This window comes from Ictidomys tridecemlineatus, chromosome 11 (genome assembly GCF_052094955.1).
Source record: "Ictidomys tridecemlineatus isolate mIctTri1 chromosome 11, mIctTri1.hap1, whole genome shotgun sequence".
In the NCBI taxonomy this organism is placed as follows: domain Eukaryota; kingdom Metazoa; phylum Chordata; class Mammalia; order Rodentia; family Sciuridae; genus Ictidomys; species Ictidomys tridecemlineatus.
The window spans coordinates 33,471,278-33,498,560 of record NC_135487.1 but is presented as its reverse complement, the minus strand read 5'-3'; the positions used below and the strand labels follow the sequence as shown (position 1 = coordinate 33,498,560).

The 27,283-nt window shown below is 39.3% G+C and overlaps 1 protein-coding gene across 2 annotated transcripts in view; it reads right to left on the bottom strand.

The window, feature by feature from the left end:
- Nasp (nuclear autoantigenic sperm protein) overlaps positions 1 to 26,677 on the bottom strand; it is a 32,306-nt gene extending 5,629 nt beyond the window's left edge. The window contains exons 1-6 of one of the 2 annotated variants that reach the window (XM_040288586.2): positions 26,456 to 26,677; positions 14,575 to 14,622; positions 9,861 to 9,971; positions 7,219 to 7,299; positions 5,997 to 6,106; positions 4,263 to 5,279 (exon numbers count right to left, since the gene is read on the bottom strand). In XM_040288586.2, the coding sequence (XP_040144520.1) occupies positions 4,263 to 5,279; positions 5,997 to 6,106; positions 7,219 to 7,299; positions 9,861 to 9,971; positions 14,575 to 14,622; positions 26,456 to 26,514 (1,426 nt within the window). In that variant the 5' untranslated portion in view covers positions 26,515 to 26,677. The remainder of the gene's footprint in view (positions 1 to 4,262; positions 5,280 to 5,996; positions 6,107 to 7,218; positions 7,300 to 9,860; positions 9,972 to 14,574; positions 14,623 to 26,455) is intronic. The other variant, XM_013364942.4, reaches the window with a different exon arrangement.
- Between the last annotated feature and the right edge of the window lie 606 nt (positions 26,678 to 27,283).

Sequence of the window (27,283 nt, the reverse complement as noted above, 5' to 3'; positions counted from 1 at the left end):
ACCTTTCCCAACACAGTAATGTATACTCAAATACTAATGACAATGCCCTGATATTCTCAGTATACAAATTTGTTAAAAATATCTTCCAGGCTTCTTTGAAAATAGAACACTATTTGTGATATGTACAGTGCATCCTTCAGAGAAAAAGAAATGCTACTTATGACCATGTAGCATCCTCAAAACATTATGGGCACAGAGTACAACCAGAAGAATAAACACAAAAAGGTGCTAATTCTTGAGTGTTCTGGAACTCCCACAGAAGTACCCACCACAGGTTGGTCAGTAGAATCCATCTGAACACAACCAAGTTTTATGACTACAATTTAAACTTCTGTTCATATACCAACTACATCTAACATGACAATCAGGAAAGATGAGACCAGTTGTCTTTATCAGGGATATGAAAACCCCAAGAGGTAGCATAAAGTCAAGAGGTGGTAGGAAATGTGGCTTTAAATTTTTTATTTTTTAGGTGTAGGACACAACACAATGCCTTTATTTTTACGTGGTGCTGAGGATCGAAACCGAGTCCCATCCGTGCTAGGCAAGCGCTCTACCACTGAGCCACAATCCCAGCCGCAAATATTTATTTTTTTTTTAGTTTAGGTGGACACAATACCTTTATTTCATTTTTATGTGGTGCTGAGAATCAATAAATCTTTTTTTTTTTTAAACCAGGTACTGAACTCAGGAGCACTCAACCACTGAGCCACACACCTAGCCTTTTTGTATTTTATTTGGAGACAGGGTCTGAGTTGCTCAATGCCTCGCTAAGTTGCTGAGACTGGCTTTTCAATTCAAGATCCTCCTGTCTCAGGACCACCATGCCCAGCAGGACTTTAATTTTTTTTTTAAGAGAATTTTTTAATATTTATTTTTCAGTTTTTGGTGGACACAATGTCTTTATTTTTTTATGTGGTGCTGAGGATCGACCCCAGAACCCACACACGCCAGGCGAGCACGCTACTGGCTTGAGCCACATCCCCAGCCCCAGGACTTTAAATTTTTAAATGAAGAGAGAAAACCACATTCAAGATCTGTGGACTAGGGCTGGGATTGTGGTTCAGCAAAGATTTGTGGGCTAGTGATTTGTGTCTCAGTGATACAGCGCTTGCCTGGCACGTGTGAAACACTGGGTTTGAACCTCAGAACCACATTTAAAAAAAAAAAAAAAATCTGTGGACTAGTGTTGTCACATAAAGAGGAAGAAAGCACAGAAATCAGCTGGACCCTAAAGCCAGACTGAGCACCTAGTCCTCTCCTCTCTATTGACTAGGGCAAATTACTTCTTTCTCCCATTTTTTCATCTATAAAATATGGGGCTCTCTACTGTCATTTATAAGTTATCTGCTAGAAAACCACTAAAACACCGCTTTTTAAAAGTGCGAGGACAGGGGGTTTACGGTTCAGTTGCTACAATACTTGCCTGAGACTTTTGAAGGGATTTTAAAAATGTGACCAGAATGTTTCCGATAAGAGACAGTGAGAAGAGAAAGGGTGAAAGCTGCCTTCTTCAATATGAGGTAGTGTGGAAAGAATAGTATATTCAAGGCATATCTAGTACTACAGTCTTGACCATAAACAAGTCACATGACTTTATGCCTCAATATAAGTAGAGTATAATATTCTCTATTGAGTGGTATTGTTTTAGGGTAAGGAGAGGTGCATGCCTGTAGTCTCGGCTACTCAGGAAGTTTGAGGCATAAGGATTGCAAGTTCAAGGCCAGCCTCCACAACTTTGTGAAACTCTGTCTCAAAAAGAGTGGGCTGAAGATTTAGATCAATTCCCAGTACTGGAAAAAATGAAAACCTGAAGATAAATAGTATTATTTTAGAATTAGAAAAAAAAAATGAGTTGTATGATGTTATTTACAAACTGATAGTTTATCAAAGTCCAGAAGAGAAATAGAAAATCTTTCCAGAGCATGCTACAGGGATGCTGCCATATCGATGTTCATAGCAGCACAATTCACAATAGCTAGACTGTGGAACCAACCCAGATGCCCTTCAATAGATGAATGGATAAAAAAAATGTGGCATCTATACACAATGGAGTACTATGCAGCAATAAAAAAGGACAAAATCATAGAATTTGCAGGGAAATGGATGGCACTAGAGCAGATTATGCTTAGTGAAGCTAGTCAATCCCTAAAAAACAAATACCAAATGTCTTCTTTGATATAATGAGAGCAACTATGAACAGAGCAAGGAGGAAGAGCAGGAAGAAAAGACTAACATTAAACAGAGTCATGAGATGGGAGGGAAAGGAAGAGTAAAGGGAAATTGCATGGAAATGAAGGGAGACCCTCATGGCTATACAAAATTACATATAAGAGGTTGTGAGGGGAATGGGAAAATAAACAAGGAGAGTAATGAATTACAGTAGATGGGGTAGAGACAGAAGATGGGAGAGGAGGGGAGGGGGGATAGTAGGGGATAGGAAAGGTAGCAGAATACAACAATTACTAATTGGGCATTATGTAAAATTGTGGATGTGTTACCGACGTGATTCTGCAATCTGCATTTGGGGTAAAATTGGGAGTTCATAACCCACTTCAATCTAATGTATGAAATATGATATGTCAAGAGCTTTGTAATGTTGTGAACAACCAATAAAAAAAATAAAAAATTTTAAAAAAAAAGAATTTTCCAAGGAATTGTAGAATATGATCCCAAAAAAAAAAAAACAAAAAAAAAAAAAAAAAGAAAATCTTTCCAATGTTTGGTCACTAAGATCAAGGACTAGGGGTGCACAGCTCAGCAGTAAAGGAAATGCCTGGCATATATGAAAGTCTAGGTATGATCCTCACTACCACACCAAAAAAAAAAAAAGAAGGAAAACGATCAAGACGTGAGAAGTTTTTAAAAGTTGAATAATTCAGTTCTGCACTTCTTCCCTAATTAATTCCTAATCCTTGAAAATTAGCCCAACAGAGACCCAGCAAGCTATTATAACTCCAACTACTCAGGAGGGTGAGGCAGGCAGTTTCAAGTTTGAGACAACCCCCGGCAATTTAACAAGACTGTAAAACAAAAAGGGTTGAGAATATAGCTCAGTGGTGGAGCACTTGTTAGCATGTGCGAGGTGCTGTATTCCTATACCCAATATCACAAAAATAAAATTTTAAAAAGAGAGAGAAGCCCAATGGCATTACCATTTAGCCAATTCCCTTCTGGTTACTAGCATGTGCTGGTTGGAGTGCAGAGGCTTGCACATAGGTAAAAGTAGTTTACCAGAATAATCTCCAAGAATGAAAAGATGTGACTCTGAGATTTTAACTTAAGAGTACTCCTGAAGTAGTCTGGCAATTTTAATGAGTAATAGCAATTAACTAGAATATACCTGTATTTATTAACACCAATGTTAGATGAACCTTAAATACAGCAGAATCCTCAAATAATAGCACAACTTAAGTCAGACGTGCCAATTACTAATTAGGCTTATGTATCTTGATGAGAATGAATCACAATTAGACATTTAATAACACTATAGAAAAGCATTCATACTTGTTAACATTCTAGGTAACAAAAGTTTTAGTTCAGTAGCCAAAGCAAACATGAAATGAGGGGAGAAAGCAGCAAGAAGGCTAACTGCTAAGTTTTTTGTTGTTTCTTTTGCCTAAGAGAAGGACTGTTTTAGCAGTGTCAGTAAATCTTGTAAAGATTTTCTGAAGACTAAAGGAGAGATACCAGAATTTTTTTTTAACTCTGATAGAACATTCAAGATTAACTGCCTTCATTTAAATGGCATGCCTGCTTAAATGTACCAAATTCAGTGGATTCTACTGCTGTTCCTGCTTCCTAATGCAGAGAAAAGAAACCATGTGAACAGTACATTGTGAACAGTAATTTAAAAATCCAGAGGCATGCAAAGTGAACATCCATTCAGCATTCTCTGCCAGCCTAGCCCACTATTTCCTTACCTACCCCACCCCCTCATCCACCTTTTCCATTCTTTTATTGGCTAGTATGGTACAAGTTACTGATTGCTAGCCAAGTTTCAGAAATCACAGTAAAAGACCTATTTTGCAGTTAGTAAAAGCATTAGTTTATAAGCCAGCTGAAGACAACTTGCTGCTTTTGATTTAACTTGCTCAACTTATCCCAACCTTCTTAAACTAATCCCATTTTCATTTTAGCCCTTTCCTAATCCTAAGGCAGACGGAAAATCCTGAATGGAAGGCTGACTTTTACCCATTATTATTAGTGAGTCAAATCCAGAATGTACTCCACCCACTGCAGCTCTTGCATATCCCGGTTACCTTCACCCTCTTTCATCTGTTCTTCTCTCTCTTCTGTCTCTTCATTAGCAGCTATCTTAACTTTGTCTTCAGGTGTTTTCTCTGTGGCCCTCTGGGCTACCTTGGTCTCAACCCCATCTCCAGCTGCCTCAGACTCTTCTACAGGCAGCTTAGTCTCCTCCTGGCTAGGAATTAGCTCTGCCCTGACCTTCTCCTCTACCTCTGAGCCATCTTTTGTTTCTGTCAATCTTTCTTCAGAAGTCTTTGGTTCAATAGGAGTCTGATCTCCTGCAGCTGACAGTCCATTGAATGCAACATCTTTAGAGAAAACTGTGCCTTCCTGCCCTGGCTTCTCAGAGACCTCTGATCCAGCCTCTGCAGCTGAGACCTCTTCAGCTTCTGTTGTCACCACCTCTGACTCTTCAGCAGAATGTACTTCTTGCTCTACCAGTTGCTCAAGGACAGCCTTTCCTGGGTCATTTTCAGAGGTAGCTACTGGTTCCTTTACTTCATTCCCACCCGCATCCACTGGCTTGACTATTGGCTCTACAGATTCTGCTTCTACCTCCACTGCAGTGCCCTGCTTTTCTAGAGTCACTATAGGCTGCTCTTCTGAAGCTTCCTCTGGCTTCTCCTCTATACTCACAATTACTTCTCCCTGCTTCTCCTGACCTCCTTTTTCTCTGCACTCTTCTTTCTCAACTTCAGTTCCAGAAACTGATTTTCCTTCCTCAGCATCTGATGCTTCCTGTTCTGGCTTCTCAGAAGTGACCTCAGGTTCATTCAGTCCTTCTGGTGCTGATGCTCCTTTTGCCTCTTCAGAAGTTTCAGTTAACTGATTTGAAGTCGATTCAACTTTTTCTTGTAACTTCTCTGCAGGCTCACTTATATCCATATCTTCTCTTCCACCCTTCTCCATTTCATTCTCCTGTTCTTTACCAGTTTCAGGCTTTGCCAAAGACTTGCATTCTGTTTTTTTGGCTTCTTTTTCTCCCATGGCGTCATAAACCTGTTCTCTCAACTCTTCCCTTGCTTCCTCTACATGGTTAAAGAACATTAAGCATAAACATGTCTTCGAGTTTAATGATAAAAGCATAAATGGAAACTAAAAACACATTCCCTTAAACCCTCACATGGCCTGGTTTAAGATTTAGCAGATGGCCTAAAAATTTTTATCTGCCCCCTTGAGAAAAGCAAAGGAAAGACAGTCTCAGCTAGCAGAGTAACTTAATGCAAAGGAAACCAAAGCACCTTAAACTAGATACTCTATTATTTGCTGTGAGCATTCTGATTACCAGTTAGGTAAAAGATGCCAAGCTTTTCATTCTATTTTAAACATTTCATTCTATATTCATTTTATTTTAAACCTCTACATGATTTGTAAAATGCTAGTAGCCAAACTCAGCTGAGAAATATTCAATTTTTCTTAAACACAAGAAATGTAAAAGGGCTCCAAAAACATTACTATTAATTGAACTTCACAAACCATTTTTTAAAAATATACATTTAATGTCTTAATATTTAAAACACCTATTTAAATGACCATATTTGTTTAATAAATTAAATTATCCTCTCACAAAAGCCTGTTGTCACTTTCATTAATGGGCTACCCCCATTGAAGTCTCTCCCAGATGCAGGTATAACCCCAAGCATCTTAGGAGAGACCAGCCAGGGCAGGGAGAGCCCTATTTCCATCACTTGTATACAAGATATAAGGCGTCGCGTCTCTTAAATGTCATGTGCAACTCCACATACCATCTATGTTATCGTTATTTTCTACCAGAGACTCATCTTCTGTTTTTTCCCCTTCTTCTTCTTCCACATGCACACCTTCCAAGGCATTTCCCAACACACCATTCTCCATTCTAGGAGAACAAGAGGAGAAAGCACCAAAGGTTTAACAGCTACAACTTAACGATGTAGCCTACATTACAAAAGCAACAGACAAGTAAGCAAGTTCAGGGAATATAATACTATACATATTCCCATGAAAGGCAATTATCAAAACTTCTAATATAAATTAAGGCTGCAAGAATGCTGAAAGAAATGAGTACACTGCTCATCAAGCCACGTGAAAAGCACTGAGTCCTATAAAAATAAGACATATTCATTTTTTTTTAAATTCATTCTTTTAAAACAGGGCCATAAGTAGTTCCCAAACTTTCATCTACCCCCACTTCCTTGGATAAACACTAACATTCTGGCAATAGTTTCATAGCAAATCAGATTATTACAAGATAATCTAATTATTACAAGATAACAAACTTACCAGAACTGAGATTAAATAAATGACACATCATTTGCTTGGCTGCATATCCTCAATATACTTTATTCTGACTAATAAATTCTGGTGAATAATATCCAAAAACTTTCCAACAGAAAGACTACTTGGGATTGTTATTTACTAGATATCCTCACATGCTACTTACTTCAAACTCCAATAAGCCCTTATTGGTGCTTTTAAGGGTTTATTATTCTATACTGAACTTTGATCAATTATTACCCATTCACAAATGAAAAGATCTTTGCTTCTAATGATCACAAGTCAAACTTCAATTATTCTTTTTTTTTTTTTTTTTGGTACCAGGGATCCAACTCAGCAGCACTTGACCACTGAGCCACATCCCCAGTCCTATTTTGTATTTTGTTTAAAGATAGGGTCTCACTGAGTTGCTTACTGTCTTGCTTTTGCTGAGGCTGGCTCTGAACTCCCTATCCTCCTGTCTTAGCCTCTTAAGCGGCTGGGATTACAGGAACATGCCATTACATATGGCCAGTAATTTTATTCTTTAAATCGTTACAATTTCCATCAATATTTCAAGCTCTTTCATAACCCACTTTTCTAGGTAAAACGAGTCTAGCTTACTCATGTAAAATCACAAAGCTAGTAAACAATCATAGCAAACAAGGAAACTTTCATTTTTAAACAGATTGAAGTTATGCAAAACATTCTACTAATAATCTAAGAAAAACATACCTTGCTAATTCCAATAGTGATTTTCCATAGAAAAAGAAGGCTTCTCCACATTCATTAGCAGTTTCTCCATACTTCTTACCTCTACAAAAATAATAGACAGCTAAAATCTGAACGTTATTATTTTTTAAATATTTTTTTTTAGTTATAGTTGGGCATAATAGCTTTAATTTATTTGTCTTGCCTCACACATGCTAGCCTCACATGTACTAGGTAAGCTCTACCGCTAAGCCACAACCCCAGTCCCTGAACATGTTATTAACATTAATGATGCATGCAGTTAATGTTATATCTATATATAATTCTAAGTGATACCAACTTGTTACAGTTAGTGTATACTCTAACAGCCAAAATATATTAATACATATTCTTCCTGCCACAAGATAATGGACCATAATAGTTAAGATGACCTTGGCTGGGACCATTGAGAGATGATTATAGAAAGGCATCATGATATAAAGAACATGATCTCTGGAGTGAGACTACCTGAGCACAAAGCTTACCTCTAATCATTAACTGTACAACCTTGGCAGATTACTCATTTTCAGTGCCTTAGTTTTGAGAAAGATGAGATTGTAAAATGGAATGTACATAACTATTGGTAGCCCACACCTGTAATCCCAGCAGCTCGAGAAGCTGAGACTTGAGGATCTAGAGTTCAAAGCCAGCCTCAGTAACAGTGAGGTGGTAAGCAACTCAGTGAGACCCTGTCTCTAAATAAAATAACAAATAGGGCTAGCGATGTGGCTCAGTGGCCAAGTGACCTTTGAGTTCAATACCTGGTACCCCCCAAAAAAAGACAAAGCTGGGGTTGTAGCTCAGTGGTAGAGCACCTGCCCAGCATGTGTGGGCACTGAGTTCAAACCTCAACACCACATAAAAATAAAGATATTGTGTCCATCTACAATTTAAAACAAAAAAAGAAATCACATTAAGTGTGATGAATGGGAAGGAAGAGAGATTTCTAAGACAAGGAGATCAGTTTTCATAGAGTAAAAGACCTCTAGGCATCTAGATAATGAACTTAAAAACCCATTTTTTTTAACATAAAAACATCTAAATGCTTATCAGATAAGAAGTAAGCTCCAACCCTAGCACACCACTAAATACCAGAAGCTTAATTCATTGATCCCAGGTAAAGATGATCAAAGAGGCCAGAGGTCAGGGACAAGAGATTATTGTGGACCTTCAGGAATAATATGCAGTTCTGGGTGTTGGGAGGAATTGGGCTAGGAAAAAAGTGAGCTTCAAATCTGAAACCTACTGGGTATGGTGGTATACACCTGTAACTCCAGCGGCTCAGGAGGCTGAAACAGGGGGATCACAAGATCAAAGCCAGCCTCAGCAATTTAGCAAGGTCCTAAGTACCTCAGTGAGCCCGTCATTAAATAAAATACAAAAAAGGGCTGGGGATGTGACTCGGTGGTTGACTGCTACTCAGTTCAATCCCTGGTACCAAGAGGGCGGTGGGGGGGACTGAAACTCATAAATGCTTCATATTATGGGTATTTCTTTCTTTTTTTATCTCTCTACCCCATTTTCTGTTTATTTTCTTTTCTTTTTGCAGTGCTAGGGATTGAACTTGGGGCCTTATACATGCTAGGCAAGCCACTGAGCACATCATCAGCCCCGTGACTATTTCTTTTATAAGGAAAATTTCTTCACAAAAGCTGAATGAAGGGGCTGGGGTTGTAGCTCAGTGGTATAGCACTTGCCTAGATCCTCAGCACTATATATATATAAATGATGTTGTGTCTATCTACAACTAAAAATTTTTTTTTTAAAAAAAGGTGAATGAAATGTAACCAACTAATTAGGAAACATGATTGATCTTCACCTGCTGTTGATAATACCATATTAGAGGAAACTAGCTCAAACAAAGTTGTAAAGGAAAAGTGTTAAAGATTTAACATTCAAGGACTGGGGAGTAGTTCAGTGGTTTCAATCCTCTGTGTCACAAATAAATAAATATGCAATATGGGGGGGGGGAATGTAACTTACTCCCCGCCTTTTTTCTCTCTCAGATCTGGAGGAACATTAAAATGTTTGAGAAGGGATTGAGTGTAGGCTCAATGGTAGAACACTTCCTTAATGTGCAAAGTCCTTAGTTTGATACATAGCACCATTTAAAACAGAAATAATTGGGAAAGCCCTGAATAAGCCAGGCCAAGTTGGTTCCCTTAATTAATTGTGACTGGAATACAGTTTACCTTATAAGAAAAATCAAAGGTTGAAAATAGGGCTGGGATGTAGCTCAGTGGTAGCCCACTTGTCTAGCATGCACAAGGCACTTCAATCTCCACACTGCCAAAAGATAGATATATATCATCAAAGGTTGAAATTGCTCAATAATATTTGGTTTTATACTTACAGGAGTAAACTCCAACATGAAAAACAATCAGTTTTGGGTTTTTTGCAATGCTGAGAATTGAACTAGAGCTTTTTGTAGATTGGGCAAGTACTCTACCACTGAGCTACAACCCAGCCCTTGCTCCCCTTGCTCTTCATTATTTTCCCCCATAGAACAACTTTCTTTTTCCCCTGGTGGTGGTGCCACTGGGGATCAAACTCAAGGCGACTATGTGCTAAAACAACTTTAAGGATTATTGGGAAAATATTACAAATAGTAAACACACCATACTTACAAAAGACTAGCTGCTTCCTGGAATGCATTGACAGCTGCTGGAATATCCCCCATCACTAGATGTTTCTGTCCTAATCCCAATAGTCTTTTAGCTTCACTATCCACATCCAGGCTGCAAGAAAGATTTTAGTGTCAGATACTACTTAAATCAACATTTATTGAATACCTGCTACACTTAAACCATAAATTTTTTGATCCTGTAGTAAGATCTAGCTAACTCACATTTATTTACCACTGCAAAACCAAAGAAACCTTTCCAAATTCCCAGAAGCTTCACTAGAATATTTTAAAGGTTTGTCTACTCACAAAGCCTACACTGCATATTACTTTAAATATTTACTAATTAACAAATAAAGAAATCAAAGGAACCATTAATTCATACAAATTGTACTAGCTAAAAGAAAAAAAATAAAAAAAAAAACTTTAGTAAGTAGGGCAAGAGGCAGTGATCTAGTGTGGTATTAGTGTAAAGAAAGGCAAATAGGTCAAATAGAACAGAAAATAAAAACAAATCTGTACATATACTGCCAATTTTAGGTGGACACATTATTTTGTTTTTATGTGGTGCTGAGGATCAAACCCAGTGCCCCATGCATGTTAGGAGAGCACTCTACCACAACGTCAGCCCTGTGAAGCTCAATTCTTATCTCACACCTTAATAAAAAAAAAAAAATTAACTTGAAATGGATCACAGGCTTTCTAAATTTAAGATGTTAAAACCTTTTAACTCCTAAGAGAAAAAAATTACAAAACTCTGGGTTTGGTAAGACTTCCTAATCATGAGAGAAAAGTACTAACTTTTTTTTTTCATCAATAAATCAGACCTTTAAACTGAAAAACTGGCTTGTTAAAAAAAACATTTTTAATTTCTTAAAAAGGCAAATATGCCAAACATGGTGGCACAAACTTGTAATCCTAGCAGCCCGAGAGGCTGAGGCAGGAGGATCATGAATTAAAAAAGCCAGCCTCAGCACCTTAGCAAGGCCTTAAACAATTTAATACATAAAAAATATAAAAAGGGCTAGGAATGTGACTCAGTGGTTAAGCTGGTATAAAAAAACGTTTAAAAAGGAAAACTTCAAAGTAGGAAAATACATATGCAAAACTTCTATGTGAGGGGCTGGGGATGTGGCTCAAGCGGTAGCGCGCACGCCTAGCATGCGTGCGGCCCGAGTTCGATCCTCAGCACCACATACCAACAAAGATGTTGTGTCTGCCGAGAACTAAGAAAAAATAAATAAATGTTAAAATTCTCTCTCTCTCTGTCCCCCTCTCTCACTCTCTCTTTAAAAAAAAAAAAAAAAAAAAAAAAAAACTTCTATGTGACAAAGCACTTTAATAAGCATATGATGGTAAAGTGAACTCATTAGTCATTCAAAAACCCCAAAGTAGGGCTGGAGCTGGAGCTCAAAGGCAGAGCACTTGCCCAGCATGCCTGAGGTACTGGATTCCATCCTCAGCACCACATAAAAATAAACAAATAAAATAAATGTGTTCTGTCCATCTACCAAAAAAAAAAAAAATTTTAAATTTTTATTTTTAAACATGCAAAGCAGGGGCTGGGGATATAGGTTAGTGGCAGAGCGCTTGCCTAGCATGCGTGAGGCACTGGATTCGATCCTCAGCACCATATAAAAATAAACAAATAGAATAAAGGCATTCTATCCATCTACAACTACAAAAAAATTTTTTTAAAATGCAAAACCAAGCCTTCATTCCCACTAGAATGACAACACACACACACACACACACACACACACACACAAAAAAAAAAAAAAAAAAAAAAAACAGGAAGGACATGGTGGGACTTCCCTGTAGCTCCAGCTACTTGGGAGGCTACATAGTAGATTCCCAAGTTCCATCTGAGCAGCACAGAAAGACCCTGGCTGAAATAACTATCATATGACCCAAGCAATTCATTCCTAGGTATGCCCATAAAGACTTGGGACATAAATATTCACAGTAGTTTCATTTGTAATAGTCCCAAAGTAGAAACCCAAATGGATAAACACATTGTATGTGATATATCTACATAATGGAATAATGTTCATAAACAAAAAGACTGAACTTGCCAAGCAGAAAGTGGCACACACCAGTATTCCCATTGACTGAGAAAGCTGAGGTAAGAGAATTGAGTTCCAAGCCCATCTGGGCAACTTTGCAAGACCCTGTCTCAAATTTAAAAAATAAAAGGGCTGGAGAGGTAGCTCACTAGTAAGAGTACTCCTGGGTTTAATTTCAGATATGGCAACACAAACAAACAAGAGCTCAAAATCAAATTCTTTAACTGGCAATAGATGCTGGTAGTTGCTCTCCCTTTAACTCAACTCATTTTTAGAAAAATGTCTGCCATATACTCAAGACTGAATAATCAGTCGTTCTTTCAGGTAAAACTGAAGTTACAGGAAAAACACAAGTCATTTAACTTTTTTTTTTAATTATTTGTAGATGGACACAATACCTTTGTTCATTTATTTTTATTTGGTGTTGAAGATCAAATCCAGTGCCTCACAAGTGCATCTACTTCAATAATATACAAAGGGCAGCCTGGCACAGTGGCACATACTGGTAATCAGAATGCTAAGGCAAGAAGATCAAAAGTTCAAGGCCAGCTTCAACAATTTAGGGAGACCCTGTCTCAAATTTAAAAAATTAAAAAGGGGCTTGGGATGAAGCTCAGTGGTACAGTGGCTCTAGGTTCAATCCCCGTACAAACACACACACACACACACACACAAAAAAAAAAAAACACACATGTGAGAAGGGCTTTATTTTTTTTTTTTTTAAAAAGAGAGAGTGAGAGAGGAGAGAGAGAGAATTTTTTTTTAATATTTATTTTTTAGTTCTCGGCGGACACAACATCTTTGTTGGTATGTGGTGCTGAAGATCGAACCCAGGCCGCACGCATGCCAGGCGAGTGCGCTACCGCTAGAGCCACATCCCCAGCCCCATGAGAAGGGCTTTAATCTATAATTCATATTATGTCAGACAGAATACTACAAAGTCATGTAGTGAAAGACTGAGAATTAGTAAACTTCTTAGTTTGTAGTGCTTCATTATGGACATTTCTAAGTGAAAATGGTAGTGAAGAACCAAAAGAGCTACAGTACTGTTTGGTGCTGTTAACCTTGATTTATGTTATGAGGACATCAGATTTATCCACCATTGGTTTTACAATATTAATGCTATTGATCAACACAATTAAAGAGGCAAAGAGTCTTGTTATTATGAAATATGGTATCAATGAATCCCTGAAAGGGAAGACCCCAAGGGACCCCAAGGATGTACAAGAAAAAACTTCTGAGGAACTAGGGTATAGATCAGTGGTAGGGATTGTTCAACTCAAGCACTGTAAAACAAAAATAAACACAAAAAAATCTTTAGTAGGGCTAAGAGGATGAGGATAAACAGACATCCAAAAAGGGAGAACATAAAGGTACAGATTTATAACAAGTATTTATAACAGTATTAAGTAATTTCTCCTCCTATTGCTTATTCACTCAAAAAACCAAAACAGCAAACATAAAAGCAAAATCATCATGTAATGATGTAATGGTATTGAATGTTTTAAATCTAAATGAAGAGCACAGGGCTTGATGATGCATGCCTGTAATCTCAGGAGGCTGAGGCAAGAGGATTGCAAGTTCAAAACCAGCTTCAGCATAAGCAAGGCACTAAGCAATTCAGTGGGACTCTGTCTAAATAAAGTACAAAAAAGAGTTGGAGATGTGGCTCAGTGGTTGAGTGCCCGAGTTCAATCCCTGGTACCTACCACCCCTCTCCTCCGCCCCAAATTAAAAGACTAAATGAAGAAAAAGTTGTTCAGCATGAGTGAGGACAGGAGCAAAACTAAGTAAAACTTCCAATTCTTTGTTGGTACTTTTTGTATGTGGTACTAGGTTTGAACCAGGGGCACTTTACCACTGAGCTATATTCTCAGCCCTTTATTTTACTTGAGACAATGTCTCACTGAACTGCTAAGGCTAGCCTTGAATTGGTGATATTCCTGCCTCAGTCTCCTGAGTAGCTGGAATTACAGGTAAACCCACCGTGTCTAGCCAATTCTAATATTTTAATCAAATGCAAACATTCTGAAGACATCATTGTCTAGACACTGTTCAGTCTTAATTGTTTCATTAAAAATAATGAAACTGAGACTGGAGATATAGCTCAGTAGTAGAATGCTTGCATGAAGTCCTAGTTTCAATTCTTTTTTTTTTTCCCCTTTTTGGTACTGGGCATTGAACTCAGAGGTGTTTTACCACACTGAGCTACATCCCCAGTCCTCTTTAAGACAGGGTCTCGGGGCTGGGGATGTGGCTCAAGCGGTAGCGCACTCGCCTGGCATGCGTGCGGCCCGGGTTCGATCCTCAGCACCACATACCAACAAAGATGTTGTGTCCGCCGAGAACTAAAAAATATTAAAAAAAAAATTCTCTCTCTCTCTCTCTCCTCTCTCACTCTCTTTAAAAAAAAAAAAAAAGACAGGGTCTCACTAAGTTGCATAAGGCCTCAATTTCTAAGGCTGGCCTCCAATTTATGATCCTCCTGCCTCAGCTTCCCAGTTGCTGGGATCATAGGCAAGCAACCCCACACTCAGCCCTTAGGTTCAATCCTCAGCAGGGCAAAATAAAAATCATGAAACTAGCTGCCCTCAGGTTATACTGCTTTGTGTTTCAGATGTGAATCTAATTGAACTATGTAAATAATCTTACCTTTTCACTTTATCTGCAGAGGTAGAAGGAGCTGGAGCATCTTCAATTCTACAATGAAGAATAAAGGGAGAAAAAGTAAAAATGGAGACTATTTTAAGCCTGGATATTAAGTAAACTCAGGAAAACATAAAGGAATAAATAGTTGTCATCTGCTGGATGTGTCAGTGCCCACCTGTAATCCCAATGACTAGAGAGGTTGGGGCAGGAAGATCACAAATTTGAGGCTAGAGTGGGCAATTTAGCAAACCCTATCTTGACATAAAAAATAAAAAGGGCTAGGGATGCTGCTTAGTGGCAAAGCATCCCTGGATCTCATTCCCAGTACTGCTGTGGGGAGGAGTTGTCCTTTATTAAATACTCAATAAGAACCAAATATTACTGATTTAATTACATTGTCAAATTTAATCCTTGCCCAGTCATACATAGGGGGTTGAAAATAAGCAGCAACTTTCACAGCTAGAGTCACAAAGACTATTTGCCCAGAGTCCTAGAATGCCCTGGATTCCATATCTGCAAACTTTCTGCCTCAGGCAATTATGTTCAAATAGTGTTTGTTTTGCAGTGGTGCTAGGGATCCAACCCAGGCCTCATGCAGGCTAGGCAAATGCTCTACCACTGAGCAACATCCCTAGTCTTTTATTAAGGGGTCATTCTGACCAAATGGCCTAGTACAGAGCTTCTCAAACTATTGTTGAGGGACTGAGTTTCTCATTTCCAATCTGTAGATGGGGTTTTGTAAGATACAGAGAAATGCCAGGATAATGTCAAATTGCTTTATATTTCTAAATATATTCCAACATTTTTACTTATCTCTATATACCAGTAATAGTTCAAAAACAAACACTAGTCTATTTGGTATAACACAAATGTCCAAAGTTTGTACAGCAAAAAATAAACACATCAATGCTGCACATTCATACAATACCAACTTTCACAGCTAGTCATGATAGGATTAACAGAGACTATATTTTCTCTTCCATTTCAAATAACTTAAAACATGGCCGATGTCTATCTAGAGGCCTGTTACCATTTCTGTCTTCAGTGAAATTTTTGTCCCCAAGAAAGTATAACAGATTGAATTGGTGTAGTGTATTCTTGGTTATCAAAAACTACTCATGTAGCTTCGGGATTTTGAATTGGTGAATATTCATGATGTGTGGAAAAGCATGATACACACCACAATCTCAATTACACAAAATGGGACATTGTATATATATGCACACAACCTAGAGGGACACATCCAACTAAGCTTCTTGTGACTGGATGATTTTGTTCTTTGCTTGTTTTTTTTTTTTCCCTGTAATGTACAATTTACTTTTAAAAAATAAAAATTATTTTAAAAACCTGTTAAAAAAAAAAACAATATGGCCGAAATACATGGATTATCAGTTTTCAAACACTGAACAACTAGACAATGATCCAAGAAGAACAAGGTGAGCCTTCTGAGTGCCCCAAATTCCTGCCTAGAGTTTCAACCAGAACACAGAAGAAACTCAGACTCTAATAAACACACATAACTAAGGAGACTTTGGGAAGCCCCTAGGTAGCCAGAATTAAAAAGCAAGCTGTAGAAATCTGCAGAGTTCCTCCAGGCTTTGGTTAGGCGCTAATCAGCTTACTGAGGAAGAAAACTACTGAGGGGGCCTCAGTGATAGATACTTTGCATAGAAGCCTTGCAGAAAAAGGAATGAACTAGCCAGATGTAATGGAGAATGCCTATAACCCCAGTGATTGGGGAGGCTGAGACAGGAGGATCCCAAATTTGAGATCAGCCTTGGTAACTCAGTGAAGAGCTCAGCAACTTTGCAAAACCCAGTTTCAAACTAAAAAAGTAAAATAAAACAGACTGTGAGCCAGGCATGGTGTTAAGTGCCTGTAATCCGAGCAGCTCCAGAGGCTAAGGCAGGAGAATCAAGAGTTCAAAGCCAGCTTCAGCAATTTACCAAGGACTGAAGTAAAACCCCTGTCTCTAAAAAAAATATACAAAAAGGCTGGGGATATGGTTCAGTGATTAAATGCCCTGGATTCAAGCCACCCCCCCCCCCCCCGCAACAAAAACAAGCCTGCATGTGTGCATGGTGCATGTGTAATTCAGTGGTAAAGTACCCTGAGCTCAATTCCCAATATTACAAAAAGAAAAAAGAAAAAAAAAAAGAGAAATTTTAAGTATTTCCAAAGAACTGCATCTCGGAATGTAACCAAAAATATGCATTTATATGTGTATATAATATATTCAAAGAATTTTAAAAATCTATTTAATCCCTAGCACACTGCCTCACCCCCAATTCTAGCAACCAGGCAAACAAGGAAACAAAAACAGGAAACCCATATTGGGGGCAAGGGTGGGGGGGGGATGAAAAGAAAATCATCCAGAAATGACACAGAATTAGATACTAATACTAAAACAATTATAAATATATTCCACATGCTCACGAAGGTAAAAATTAAGAACATGATAAATTATATATTTTTTTAAAGACCCAAAATCAAACCTCAGGAGATAAAAAGTATACCTGACAGGAGTAACAGATTAGATCCTACAGTATAAAAGATTCACGAACTTAGACACAGCAGTACAAACCATCTGTAATGAAAATACAGAGGCAAAATGAAAAAAAAAAAAAAACATAACATGTCCAAACTGATATGTAATGTTCTTCACCATGTTGAGTATGAGGAAGTTAGACATACCTATATACTATGATTCCATTTATATGAAGTTCAAAACCAAACAAAACTATACTGTGATGTTGTAAATCAATTCCTATTTTATGGAGAAGAAGCTTGCCCAGTTACAGGGATCATTTAGTAACCTATATGACCCCTATCATAATGCACTATATTCCAATTACCTATCAATTTTCTGCATTCCTGCCAGGACAAGCACAAGGCCTGGCATCTAAATAGTATTTATTAAAATAAGTGACTGGGCTGGGGTTGTAGCTCAGTGGTGAAACACTCACCTAGGACATGTGAGGCACTGGGTCTGAATCTCAGCACCACATAAAAATAAGTAAAATAAAGGTATTGCGTCCATGTACAACTTAAAAAATAATAAGTAACTGATGCTTAATCACCAGGATTAAAGGCAAATGACTTGCCACTATAATTATAGTAAATAGTATCTATCTTGCAGAACTACCTATTAAATGAGAAAGTCCATAAAGTGCTAGTACAATAGTTGGGATATAAAGAATTCTATATACAGATTCTAGCATTTGTTAGCAACAAAATAAAGAAGATAGGGAAAAAATGGAGGTGGTATCAAAGAAAAAGAAGTTTGAAGGAAGAAGTAGCTATAGTATCAATGCAGCAAAAAGATTAGGAACTAATTAGAAAACTAAGAATAAGAACTGATTTAGTATTTAGACAATAATTTAAGTTTAAAAGACATAAAGGGAACGCAGCAAACTGAAACAGGTTGAATAAATGTGCATACTCAGTACACTACACACTTGTCCTATTAAATTGTGGTTGGATGACCAGGAATTGAGATCTTATTCATTTCCCTAACACCTAACATTAAAATATACATTTAAATACATCTATTAAAAAAATTAGCAAACAGTAAGAAAATGGAGATTTCTAGGAATAGACTCTTATCTGAAGTTTGTGAAGGGAAATGAAGATAACAGCTAAAGAGATGATAGAGAAAATGTCATGTGTTTTGGATGTTTGAATATAGGGATTATGTGCCAATCAATAGAGGGGAAAAGGAGAGGAGGCTCCAAGAGACCAAACAAGTAGTGGCTACTTGGACAACTAGGTATTATAAATGCAAATTTCCAGTTGTAACTAGGTAAAGTAATGCATGCTTGTAATTCCAGCACTCAAGCAAACCAAGAGGCTGAGGCAGGAGGAACACAAAGTTAAAGCCAGCCTCAGCAATTTAGCCAGACCCTATCTAAAATACAAAAAGGGCTGGGGATATAGCTCAAGGTACAAATGCCCCTGGGTTCAACCCCAGTACCACAAAAGTAAACACACACAAATACTTAAATTGTTTCATCTTCAAGGCATCTTTTTCTTTAACACAAACCTTCACACTGCAAAATATTCTATTTAGGTTTTTTTTGGGGGGAGACTTCTAAGTTCCACAAGAGGTTTCAACCCTCTAGCCATCTATTCTATTACATACAGTAAAGAATCTGAACAAACATTTAAAGCAGAAAAGTATACAACAGTATACTCCCTTTAAATTCTTGCATACAACACTGGCAATCATACAACATCCCCCCAGAATAGTCTTTTCATCTTTCAAAATAACTATTACTTTTACTTTTCTCTCCTCAAATCTTCTACATCTATTTCACTCCATCTTTTTTTTTTTAAGTTAGCCTTAGGGCTAACTTTTTTTTTAAAGAAAGAGAGAGAGAATTTTTTAATATTTATTTATTTTTTTAGTTTTCGGCAGACACATCTGTTTGTATGTGGTGCTGAGGATCGGACCCGGGCCGCACGCATGCCAGGTAAGCGTGCTACCTCTTGAGCCACATCCCCAGCCCTCACTCCATCTTATAAGCAGACTTTGCCTCATAGTTCCCTAAGCAAAAAGGAAATCCCCCTTCCTCAACCACCCAAACTGTCAATCTCCTTGTAAGACTTACTATTCTCTGCTATTCATAGTTCCATGAATAAAATTTCCTTGCCAAAACTGCTCCGTCCTACCATACAATCTTTGAAGTCATCCCTGACCACCCACTTACTCATATTATCATTTTAAAATACGACACATTAATATGCCTGCATAGCACTTAACACTGACATTATGTCATCTTTATATTTATTGTCTTTACCCCAGAAATGGAAACTACATTTGCAAACAGTATCTTAACCACTCAACAGCACCTTAAGGACAGTATGTCTGGTACTAAAAAAAAAAAAAAAAAAAAAAACTCATTAATATAAGAAAGACATACACAACCTGGGAGGGAGAATGGATCTTAACATGTTGAACTTCCCCTTGATTATCACCATTTTACAAATGGGGAAAATGAGGTTCAGTGGCAGAGTCCAAGTAGAATCCAGTTTTCTTGACTCCTAGTCATGACAGAAACAATATCCTCTGTCTTCCTCCATACAAAGTTATATATGGCCTTATAAATAAATACAAGTTTGCCATGCACAGTGGCAATTCCAGTTACTCAGAAGGATGAGGCAGGAGGATTCAAGTTTGAGGCCAGGCTCAAAGTTATCGAGGCTAACACAAAATAAAAACTTAAAAAGGGCTAGGAGTACAGCTCATTTGTAAAGTGCCCCAGATTCAATCCCCAGCACTTTAAATAAATTCAGCAGCTATTTCAGAATGGATAAAATGTGGTATTAATACAACAGAACACTATACAGCAAATAGAAATCACTAAGAACAAGTAACAGATGTTCCTCACCATGTTGAGTGTGAGGAAGTTAGACATACCTATATACTGTGATTCCATTTAGTTCAAAACCAAGCAAAACAATACTGTGATGTTGAAAGTCAGAACTATAGACAAGGATGTTGGCAAAAGGGCAATTGAGTTTCTGGGTTCCCTTATATTGTCCAATTTCCTTTTGTGAAAAATCATCTATACACATATCTTGTACACTTTTAATGTAGCTATGGTAACTTCAATAAAATGTACTAAATAAAAACTTAGCAAGATTTTTTTTTTTCCTTAAGTTCAATTACTTACCTTTGAAGCCAGGAAAAAGAGCCTGGCATGGTGGCACACACCTGTAAAACCAACAACTCAGGAAGCTGAGGCAGAAGGATCACAAATTCAAAGCAAGCCTCAGCAATTTAGCCAGACCCAACCAACATAGTGAGACCCTGTCTCAAAAAAAATAAAGGGCTGGGGATGTGGCTCAGTGGTTAATTGCCCCTGGGTTCAATCCCCAGTAACCACCTCCCTCCAAAAAAAGGGGGGAAAAACGTCAGGTGGGGGTGTAATCCCAAGGGCTGGGAAGACTTAGGCAGGAGTATCCCCAATTTGAGGCCAGACTGGTCAACTTAATGAGACTCTGTCTCAAAATAAGTTTTTTTTTCTTTTTCTTTTTTTCTTTTATTGGTGCTGTGAGGCAAGCACTCTACCAAATGAGCTATATCCCCAGCCCAAAATAAAAACTTTTATAAAGGCTGAGGATATAGTTCACTGGTAGTGTGCCCCTGGCTTCAATCCACATTACCTCAAAAGGAAAAAGGAAAAACATCCACACCTAGGGATACCCCTCAAGTTAAAAAGCAGGAATTCAAATCTATTTTTTTTTTTAACTAGACCTGGCTTCCTTCTATTAACTGAAATTTCCTCTGTAGATTTAGATTTAAATAGGAGCAACAATAACTTGAGGACCTCCAGTTGTTAATGCATAAAAGTGCAACTATTTTTTGTGTTGATTCTTTGTCCTGTGACTTTCCTAAACACAGAGTGTGTGTGTGTGTGTGTGTGTGTGTGTGTGTGTGTGTGTGTGTGTGTGTGTGTGTGAGAGAGAGAGAGAGAGAGAGAGAGAGAGAGAAATGTTTAGGGTGCATCTATTTTGGTTTTGGGTACTAGGGATTGAACCAGGGGAGCTTTATCATTAAGCTACATCCCCAACCCAACATTTTTTTTTCCCGAGACAGCATTCTCCCTAGGTTACTCAATGATTCACTAAATTGCTAAAGCTAGCTGGCATTCAACTTGTGATACACCTGCCTCAGCTGGGATTATAGGTATGCATCACTGAGGCCATCTTAGACCTCAATTATTTTTGGGGGGGTGGGCGGGTACCAGGGATTAAACTCAGGAGCACTCAACCACTGAGCCACATCCCCAGCCCTACTTTATATTTTATTTAGAGTCAGGGTCTCACTGAGTTGTTTAGCACCTTGTTTTTGCTGAGGTTGGCTTTGAACTTTCAATCCCCCTGCCTCAGCCTCCTGAGCTGCTGAGAATACAGGTAGACACCACAGCTCCTAGCTAAATCTCAGTTTTGAAGATCAGAATTATCATATTTAGAAATTATTCTAGCACACTTATTCCATTTATTTTTCTTCCCCACTTCCTTTCTTACCTCTGAAAAGCACCTTGAGATTACCAGTATCAATTCATTAAATACAATCTTCTTAGTATAATTTTTATTCAGTCCAACTATGGCACCCTCTTCCCATTTACAAACTAATATAGTGTCCTCCATACCATCAAAGCAAGGGTTAAGCCAGGCACAGTGGCACATGCCTATAATCCCAAGGCCAACCTCACAAAAGCAAGGCACTAAGCAACTCAGTGAGAACCTGTCTCTAAATAAAATACAAAATAGGACTGGGGAGTAGCTCAGTGAGCAAGTGCCCCTCAGTTGTTCATCACTGTTACAAAAAAAAAAAAAAAAAATTTCTGGAGAGTTAAGCAGACCAGAGTATATGCAGTAGTGCAGTTTAGACATAATTGCTAAATTATGACATAATTTAGACATAAATTGCTAAAGCTAGCTGGCATTCAACTTGTGATACACCTGCCTCAGCTGGGATTATAGGTTGCTAGGCTTGAGTGAAAATTATGGTATTAATCCCCAGTACTGAAAAAAAAAAGTGGGGGGTAAAATGAGGGCCTAGGGATGTAGAGCACTTGCCTAGCTTGTGTGAGGCCCTGGTTTTAATCTCTGATCTCCCCAAAAATAAAAGAAAGTTAGGGGTAAAAGAAATACTGAAAAGAATTAAATAAATGTCGACATATAAAATCTTGAGACCTTGTGATAGATTGGTAGTTATTTGTATTTCAATATTTATTTTTCTCTTCTTTTATAGCAATAACAGAATCCTGGCCAGGCATGGTGGCACACAGCCTGAAATCCCATCAGCTCCAGAGATTGAGGCAGGAGGATCAGGAGCTCAAAGCCAGCCTCAGCAAAAGCAAGGTACTAAGCAACTTAGTGAGACCCTGTCTCTAAATAAAATACAAAATAGGGCTGGGGATGTGGCTCAGTGGTTGAGTGCCCCTGAGTTCATCCCCATAGCCCCCCCCAAAAAAAAACCACCACTGGTTAAACAGGTAAATCTTTCACACAAATATATCCCAACTACAATGACATTAAATTGTCATAATCCCATACATGAAGCTTCACAGTTCTTAAACAGCAAAATAGATTGGGTGTGGTGGCATATGCCCATCCCACCAATTCTGGAAACTGAGGCAGGAGTATAACAAGCTCAAGGCCAACCACAGCAATTGTGGTGAGGCCCTAAACAATTTAGTGAGACCTGTCTCAAAATTAAAAGGGCTGGGGACTTGGTTCAGCAGTAAAGCACCCCTGGGTTCAATCTCCAATACAAAAAACAAATTTAAAAAAAACAGCACGCTAGTAAGTTCCAACAAAAACCTTAACACAGATGGAAAAAACCAGCCAGGCACAGTGGCACACACCTGCAATCCCAGCAACTGGTAGAGGCAGGAGGATGGCAAGTTCAAAGGCAGCCTCAGCAATGAGGGAAGCCCTAAGCAAATTAGTTAGACCTTGTTTCAAAAAATAAAAAGGGGGCTGGGGATGTGGCTCAAGCTGTAGTGTGCTCACCTGGCATGCGCATGGCGCTGGGTTCGATCCTCAGCACGACAAACAAAGATGTGGTGTCCGCTGAAAACTAATAAATTTTTTAAAAAAAGGGGGCTGGGGGTGTGGCTCAGTATTTAAGTGCCCCTGAGTTCAATCCCTGGTACCAAATAAACAAAGATGGAACAAACCACTTGTGGAAATAGAAATGGCAAACTCCAAAGATTACTGCACTAAACAATGAATTTTCATCTAGATGATTTCTCTTCTAAAATGACACCAGACAACTAAGTCAAAAGTAAATGCATTACATATGGCTTTTGAGTTTTATTTATCATTCCTTCCTACCTCTATAATTCAAACAGTATTTTTTTAATATAAAGAAAAAGGTTAATAACTAGTTAGATAGCTAAGAATAACAGGAATTGATTTAGCATTTAGACAATCATTGATTACCTTAAGCAACGTTATTTAAATGGCGTAAGGGACAGAAGCCAAACTTAGGGTTTTGTTGGGTTTTTTTTTTTTTTTTTTTTTTGGTACCAGGGATTGAACCCAGGAGCACTTAACCACTGAGTCACATCCCCAGCCTTCTTTTTAATACTTACAGGGTCTCACTGAGTTACTTAGGGCCTCCCTCAATTGCTGAGGCTGGCTTCAGCCTCCTGAGCTGCTAAGATTACAAGCATGCTCCACTGCACCAAGCTAAACTCAGGATTTTTAAAAGATGATGAGACCCAGACTGGGATTGTGTCTCAGATGTAGAGTGCTTGCCTAGCACACGCGAGGGACTGGGTTTGATCCTTAGCAACACATAAAAATAAACAAATAAAATATTTTTAAAAAATATTGTGTGTATTTAAAAAAATAGATGAGACCAGTCCAACATCATTGCTTAAGCAAAGATGGTATCAAAACTGATTCTGAATTGAGATTTATTTCTCATCCTATTTTTTTTCTCTACTTGTTTAGAAGTTAAACTTATTTCATTATCTCAATGGTTACATACTGAAGTTATAAATAATGGGTCCAAGTCACTTTTTTTACACTCCCATTGAACATTAGTTCCTTAGAAGTTTTACTTCTAAACAGCTCCCAACTTAACCAAGGTTTACTGCCTCCATGGTTCTCTCAGACTAATTAGACTTGTCATGCATTTTTCTGTCAGGTAAAAGTTTTTGGTAGAAGAGGGTATGAAAATTGAAGTTTTGTGATTTAACCCAGATCCAGCCACTTAATTGGAACTTATCTGTCCATTCTTGCCTTTGGTTTACTCACCTGTAGAAAGGAGATAGAAACTACTTCACCCTGTATTCATGAATTAAATAATGCTTTAATTAAAAAATACTTAGAGGGCTGGGGATGTGGCTCAAGCAGTAGCGAGCTCGCCTGGCATGCGTGCGGCCCGGGTTCGATCCTCAGCACCACATACCAACAAAGATGTTGTGTCTGCCGAGAACTGAAAAATAAATATTAAAAATTCTCCCTCTCTCTCTCTCTCTCCTCTCTCACTCTCTCTCTAAAAAAAAAAAATACTTAGAATTGCTCAGTTGCTGATAAAACAAATTATGTAGGTGCCTCTATACATAAATTTTCTATCCAACTTACAGGAGGCTGGAGTTCACTAATAACCTAACTTTGACTAGACACAAATGACACCTGAATATCAACAACACAAATTTATTCACACTTTTTACCTCTCAAGAAAAACACATACATAGACTGGGGTTGTACCTCAGTGAAAGAGTTTGCCTAGCAGCATGCTCTATTCTCTGAGTTCCTAGCCAGCACTGCAAAAAATACCCCACACCTAGTATTAGAGGGGTGAGGAGTCTCCTAAGTGGAATATTGACTGATATAAGGGTCCAATAAGCACCATAAAAAGTGATTCTTTTTGTAACAGACATAACTCCCAAACCCCATCTATTCTGATCCTATGGTTCCATTGACTTGAGAGGGGAGGCAGGAGGAACTGTTCCTCAAAGTTAGGTCAGTTTCAAAATTAGGGAGGCCCATAAACAACTTAGCAAGACTGTTTTAATATATGTATGTATGTATGTATATGTGTGTGTGTGTGTGTGTGTGTGTGTGTATATATATGAGAGAAGCTAAAAACTGAAGTTCCTAACTGATACTGAAGGTGGTTTGAGAACCCTTGCTTTTCATAAACCCACTAGGAAATGAACCAAAAGGTAGTAGGTAGAGTAATAAAGATATGTGAATCTCTGATCACTATAAATGTAAGTGTAAAACTTTAGAAAAATAGATATAAAAAATTCACAGTAATCTTTACTTTTACAAGGACGGTAACAAGAGAAATTAAACCACCCCCCTCAAAAAAAAAAAAAAAAAAAAAAAAAAAAACACAGGCCACTAATACCAGAGGAAATCAGGACCTACTGTTTGGAAAACATTTGTTTCTTGAACTGATGTGGCACTTCTGTCCACTGGTTACAAAATAGCTTAAGCCTTTGTGGCACTGTTCCTTTTCAAAGAAATTATACCTTTTCTCCCTCCAGTCGTACTTGCGTACGGCCTATTCACTTGGCAACTAAACCCTGAGAAATGAGGAGAGCTCGACCCATCACCAGCTGAAGCCGCTACGCATTCGGATGTCTCCTAAGAAGCCAACTCTCTGCCCACACCTCCAAAGTCTAAAGAACCACGACGTTCCCATCAGGAGCTGGGGTTCGCCGAGTATCGGTCGCTCAGTACTCTTCAGCTCACTAGGTGAGAAAGCCCGCTAGCCGGAAGCCCTCCCGCGAGCCACCACGGAAGTCTAAGGCTCCAGCCACTGTAGCCCCAAACAATGGAGTTTTCCCGCCTCCTCAAGGCTCCGCCCCCTGCTCCAGAGCCGGCGGAGGGAAGCGAACGCACGCGCGTCAGGCCCCGCCTCCATGAGGTCCCGCCCATCCGACCCCTGGGGTTCAGCCTCCTCGTGCAAAGGTGTTTTTTTTTTTTGGCGCCAAATCTATTGGTTACATTCTCGGGTTGTCTAGGGGCACTACAGGAGGGAACACGCTTAGACTGAGGTGTCAGAAGGAACGTGAGGGCAGACAGCGCGCCAGGGCCCCGCCTCCTCACCAGCAGCCCCGAGCCAAGGGAGGAAGGAGAGGGGCAGACGATGGAGACAGCCGCCGCTGCCCCCGGCAAGATGGCGGCCGCAAAAAGCAGGGCAGGGGGCGCCAGCCACCAGCCGTTACCGCTAGTGAGCGGGCTCTTAGCAAAAGCGGGGATTCTACACTGTTCAGGCCTCGCTGAACGCCGGCAAGTCGGGGGGAACCAGTCTTCCCACCCACTGGTATATCCTCCTACAGAGCCCCCATCCACCAGCTCTACCGCGGAATGGCCAGTGCCTCAAGCGCGCCATGGTCCCGCTTACTTGTCGGCGGAAACCAGTTCCGCGGCGATGGCAGCAGTGGCTGTGGACTCTGTGGCCATCGTTCCCCTCAAGTGGTGGACCTGTGAGCGGAATGGAACCTGTGAGGAAAACAGAGGGAATTTTGGACGCCAGAGACTTATTAGGGGACAGAAAATGGCAGATTAGGGACCCCTCGCGGCTGGGGCCCTCCTATATACCAGGGCCCTTGCCCCGCCCACCCACTTCCGGATCCTCCTCCCCAGGTTTAAAGGGCCAGGACTCAACCCCTTTCGATATCAAGGGCACCCCTACCCTCTCAGTATGACTCTGTGGGATAACTTCCCTCCCTAGCCCACTTTCCCTCAAAAGATCAACTTCCTGCTTCTATAATAAGTAGCGTAAGAAGAACCAGAATCTTGATACTACAACTCCTGGCAAGGTGTCAGCCTGCAGCTTCTACAGAAAGTGAAGCCGGAGCTGCTCTGCATGTGTGGAGCGAGTAGCGGAGGCTCTCCTTCTGGCCCCGATACCCGAGAAAGCGACTGAGAGTGTCTCTCCGTCCTCTCAATCTTAACGGATAAACACGCAGGAGCTGAGCACGGGTCCAGCAGTAACGGCTGGAACTGACCTCCGTGAGAGACGCGTGGCTCTGGACCTCAGCAACTACTGACGGAAGAGGATGCTGTTCTAGGATTGGCTACAGCTGAAACTACCGCGCCTGATTCAAAGTTCTGGGCTGCGGCAGGGTGAGACTGGCTCCTCCCTCCGGGCACGCCCCCTTTAGGTGACCCAATCCGCTTGTGCCGTCGTTTTAGGCCCTACCCAGACTTCAAATCCGACTACTTCAAC